We start from the raw sequence: 5,000 nt of genomic DNA on the forward strand, positions 1-5,000 counted from the left end.
TGTGTGTGTGTGTGTGTGTGTGTGTGTGTGTGTGTGTGTGTGTGCGCGTGAGTGTGTGTGTGTGTGTGTGTGTGTGTGTGTGTGTGTGTGTGTGTGTGTGAGTGTGTGTGTGTGTGTGTGTGTGTGTGTGTGTGTGTGTGTGTTTTGTGTTTGTTCGGAACTGGACCCCAGTACTGCTGTGTGTGCTTTGAATATGGTGCTCTGGAACAGGGCTAGAATACAGAACTCCCAGAGGGACTAGAATACAGAACTCCAGATTCAGCACTTCCCCTGGATGGAGTCACAGACGGTAGAACAGGAGGGGACTTTCTCAACAACTGGCTGTCTCAGGATGGTTTAAACTGTACAGAACCAACTGATCTTCCTCTGGGAGGAAATTACACCTTTTTAAAACCATGTTTTCACAACCTGTCTCACCACAACCCCTCTCTCTCTCTTTCTCTCTCTCTCTCTCCCACCCCTCTCTCTTTCTCTCTCCCTCTCTTTCTCAGTGTGTCAGAGTTGCTGATGGGGGAGGTGGACAGCAGTACCCTCCTGTCCCTGCCGCCCTCAGAGAAGGGCAGAGCAAGTGTGAGTGTGTGTGTGTGATGTTGTCTGCTGTCCAATGGGGGGGGGGGGGCGTAGGTCACTGTGGTGTCGCCTAGTGAAATGGAAATATCAGAGAAGGGAGAGATTCAAGCAGGGATGAAGATGAGCTCTGTCTTACTGGGTTGAGCTTTAGATGGTGGTTGCCCATCCAGCTCTGGATGTCTCTCAGGCAGGCGGAGATACGGGTAGAGACCTGTGTGTCTGATGGGGGAAAGGAGAGAAAGAGTTGGGTGTCATCGGCATAACAATGATAGGAGATGCCATGAGCAGAGATGATCTAGTGTCGATGGAGCAGAGGAGGGGACCGAGGACTGAGCCCTGGGGAACGCCGGGGCCGAGGGGCAGGTCACCTGGGAGGAGTGACCGGAGAGGTGGGGCCGTGCCACTGCCCCTGGAGCTGCCAGCGGGGACAGGAGCATGGAGAGGTCACCGCGCCGGAGGCCAGAGACAGATCTAGCAGGATCAGGACAGAGGAGCGTGAAGTGATCGGTTGGCGGAGAGGAGAGCGCCGTCTCTGTCCAGGGGCCAGGTCTGAAACGGGACTGGCGGCGGCCCAGCAGGCCGCTCTGCGAATAGAAGGAAGAGAGTTGGTTTGAGGCAGCTCCTTCGAGTGATGTGGATAGAAGGGGAAGAAGAGATACAGGACTGTATGACAGAGATGTTGTGTTATTATCTGGATGACTGAGATGTTGTGTTGTGATTCTCTGGGTACAGGAGATGTTGTGTTGTGATTCTCTGGATGACTGAGATGTTGTGTTGTGATTCTCTGGATGACTGAGATGTTGTGTTGTGATTATCTGGGTACAGGAGATGTTGTGTTGTGATTCTCTGGATGACTGAGATGTTGTGTTGTGATTCTCTGGATGTTATTGCAGTCCATGGAGAACCTTTATGGGGGCGTGTCAAGCCAGGGATCAGACTCCACCCTGATCAGCTGTGACCTGCAGGATTGTGGTAAGAATCTCAGCCACACATAAATATGAATATGAATATGAAGCTTCCATTATTGCAGGGGTAGGCAGTCTTGGTCCTGGACAGCCAGTGAGTCTGTGAGAGCTTGATCACAGGAGTGTGATGGAGGATCCGGAGTCTGAGGCTGAATGTTCTGGATGGTGAATGAGTGCCTCCAGCACATGGTCTCCTGCGGTCATTAACAAGGCTCCACTTCTATAGTTATAGTTTTGGAGGAAAAACCAGGACCGCCTCTGGCACTCCAGGAACTGGGTTACCTACCCCTGCGTTATGTGAACAACGTCTTTAACTGCTTGTGAATGTCTGTCTGTGTGTCTGTCTGTCTATCTGTGTCTGTGTGTGTTTGTCTGTGTCTGTGTGTGTGTGCGTCTGTCTATCTGTGTGTGTGTGTGTGTGTGTTTGTCTGTGTGTGTGCGTCTGTCTATCCCTGTGTTGTGTGTGTGTGTTTGTGTGTGTGTTTGTGTCTGTGTGTGTTTGTGTGTGTGTGTCTGTTTGTGTCTGTGTGTCTGTGTCTGTGTGTGTGTGTGTGTGTGTGTGTGTGTGTCTCTCTCTGTGTGTCTCTCTGTGTGTCTCTCTGTGTGTCTCTCTGTGTGTCTCTCTGTGTGTCTGTGTGTGTGTGTGTGTGTGTGTGTCAGTGTGGAGTGCAGAGGAAGTGGACATTACCCTGCAGCGCAGTGAGGGAGGGGTTGACTCCGCCCTGACCTACGCCAAGTCCATCTCCAAGTACCTGAAGGATGTGATCGGCTACGTGGACAAGAGGATCGCACTGGGTGAGACCAGGAGCCTGGCCCTCCCCTGTGTCTCTCTGTAAATAAAGCAAACATGGAAAACATGTCAGAAAACGGGATGGTTCTCTTCATTCATGATTTATCTTCATTTTCATATTTTGTACTGTGTTAGAAAATGTAATAGAAAGTGTTTCTCTCTCTCTGTCTCTATCTTTGACCAGAGGTGGAATTTGCCAAGGGCCTTCATAGACTTTACCAGACCAGCAAGCAGAGTATTGCACAGGTATTCTAAACCCCCCCTCACCTCACCTGTCTCAGGTACAATAACACTCCCCCCTCCCGTCCCACCTCACTGTGTTCTGCACTAAAAGTCATACATGTGGTCTCTCTCTCCCTCCATCCCTCTCTCTCTCTCTCCCTCCCTCCTTCTCTCTCTCTCCCTCCCTCCTTCTCCCTCTCTCTCTCTTTCTCTCTTTCTCTCTCTAGCCTCACATGCCCTTCTTCTCCATATACTGCCTGGCTCTGGAGCAGGACCTGGAGCAGAGTTCAGGGGTGCAACAGACGTCGGGCACTCTGTACAGCCAGACCTTCCTGCAGGTAAGACCCCTGGCACCGCCTCTCAATGGCGGGATGGAGGGATGGCGCTCTGGCGGGATGGAGGGATGGAGGGATGGTGGGATGGCGCTCTGGCGGGATGGAGGGATGGCGCTCTGGCGGGATGGAGGGATGGTGGGATGGAGGGATGGCGCTCTGGCGGGATGGAGGGATGGCGGGATGTAGGGATGGCGCTCTGGCGGGATGGAGGGATGGAGGGATGGTGGGATGGCGCTCTGGCGGATGGAGGGATGGCGCTCTGGCGGGATGGAGGGATGGTGGGATGGAGGGATGGCGCTCTGGCGGGATGGAGGGATGGCGGGATGGAGGGATGGCGCTCTGGCGGGATGGAGGGATGGTGGGATGGAGGGATGGCGCTCTGGCGGGATGGAGGGATGGTGGGATGGAGGGATGGCGCTCTGGCGGGATGGAGGGATGGCGGGATGGAGGGATGGCGCTCTGGCGGGATGGAGGGATGGCGCTCTGGCGGGATGGAGGGATGGTGGGATGGAGGGATGGCGCTCTGGCGGGATGGAGGGATGGCGCTCTGGCGGGATGGAGGGATGGCGGGATGGAGGGATGGCGCTCTGGCGGGATGGAGGGATGGCGCTCTGGCGGGATGGAGGGATGGCGGGATGGAGGGATGGTGGGATGGAGGGATGGCGCTCTGGCGGGATGGAGGGATGGCGGGATGGAGGGATGGCTCTCTGGCGGGATGGAGGGATGGCACTCTGGCGGGATGGAGGGATGGCGCTCTGGCGGGATGGAGGGATGGCGGGATGGAGGGATGGCACTCTGGAGGGATGGAGGGATGGCGGGATGGAGGGATGGAGGGATGGCGGGATGGAGGGATGGAGGGATGGTGGGATGGAGGCATGGTGGGATGGAGGGATGGAGGGATGGAGGGATGGAGGGATGGCGCTCTGGCGGGATGGCAGGATGGCGGGATGGAGGGATGGCTCTCTGGCGGGATGGAGGGATGGCACTCTGGCGGGATGGAGGGATGGCGCGATGGCGGGATGGAGGGATGGCACTCTGGCGGGATGGAGGGATGGAGGGATGGAGGGATGGAGGGATGGAGGGATGGCGCTCTGGCGGGATGGCAGGATGGCGGGATGGAGGGATGGTGCTCTGGAGCACCACAGCCTGCAGCTTCCCTGTGATTCTGAATGACGGGGAACGGGCCAGTCTCTGGTACACGCCGATAAATACCCAACCGGCCATCTTGACCGTGACAAGCCAGCGAGACCAGAGTGAGAGAGGGAGGAGAGTCCTTTGTGCTGGTGTTTAACTGTGTTAGTTCCGTTTTTCCAGGGGGTTGGTGAAATTGCGTGATTTTTGGTGTGAATACTGTAGTTACTGTATATCTTATGCGTTACTTTAACAGGGTAAATAATCGTAGTATTTAGCGATGTGTATGTACTCTATTGTACAGATGGATGCAGACAAATATGATCATCTTACCCATTCCCTAAAATAGACCATCCTTTGTGGCAATGGGATCTAGACACTACCCACTGATAGCCCCATGCATTTCCCCCACAATGCGTCCCCTTCCGATGATGCGTTTCCTCTGTCGTCCCCCTCTGATGATGTCATCCTCCCAGCCCCTGGTGCAGCGAAGGCAGGAACACGAGAAGAAACGGAAGGAGATCAAAGACCACTGGCAAAGGGCCCAGAGGAAGCTGGTGAGCTCTCACCGAGGTCAAAGGTCACTGGCGGCCATTTTGTTCCCTGATTCCTGTAACACCACTGATTCTCTACACTCACCAGTCACTGACGGCCAGGGAGCCATTTTGTGCCCTGATTCCTGTAACACCACTGATTCTCTACACTCACCAGTCACTGACGGCCAGGAAGCCATTTTGTGCCCTGATTCCTGTAACTCCACTGATTCTCTACACTCACCAGTCACTTAGCTCCGTCCTCTCTGCCTTTTAACTACCGGAGTTTCCAGCACTGTTTCTGGAGCGGTTTCACACTGGTGTGGTGTGAAAATGCAGCACAGATTTTAACTTTACATTATCAGCATTTGGCAGATGCTCTGATCCAGAGCAACTTACAGTTGATTAGACTAAGCAGGAGACAATCCCCCCTGGAGCAATGCAGGGTTAAGGG

The 5,000-nt window shown here is 54.6% G+C and overlaps 1 protein-coding gene across 1 annotated transcript in view; it reads left to right on the top strand.

The window, feature by feature from the left end:
- Nucleotides 1-5,000, top strand: part of LOC133128088 (rho GTPase-activating protein 45-like) — a 32,202-nt gene that overhangs the window by 13,441 nt on the left and 13,761 nt on the right. The window contains 6 exon segments of the mRNA XM_061241345.1: nucleotides 492-570; nucleotides 1,464-1,542; nucleotides 2,196-2,330; nucleotides 2,510-2,571; nucleotides 2,775-2,885; nucleotides 4,490-4,570. Of these exon segments, the coding sequence (XP_061097329.1) occupies nucleotides 492-570; nucleotides 1,464-1,542; nucleotides 2,196-2,330; nucleotides 2,510-2,571; nucleotides 2,775-2,885; nucleotides 4,490-4,570 (547 nt within the window).

The sequence above is a fragment of the Conger conger genome, chromosome 5 (genome assembly GCF_963514075.1).
Source record: "Conger conger chromosome 5, fConCon1.1, whole genome shotgun sequence".
Lineage (NCBI taxonomy): Eukaryota > Metazoa > Chordata > Actinopteri > Anguilliformes > Congridae > Conger > Conger conger.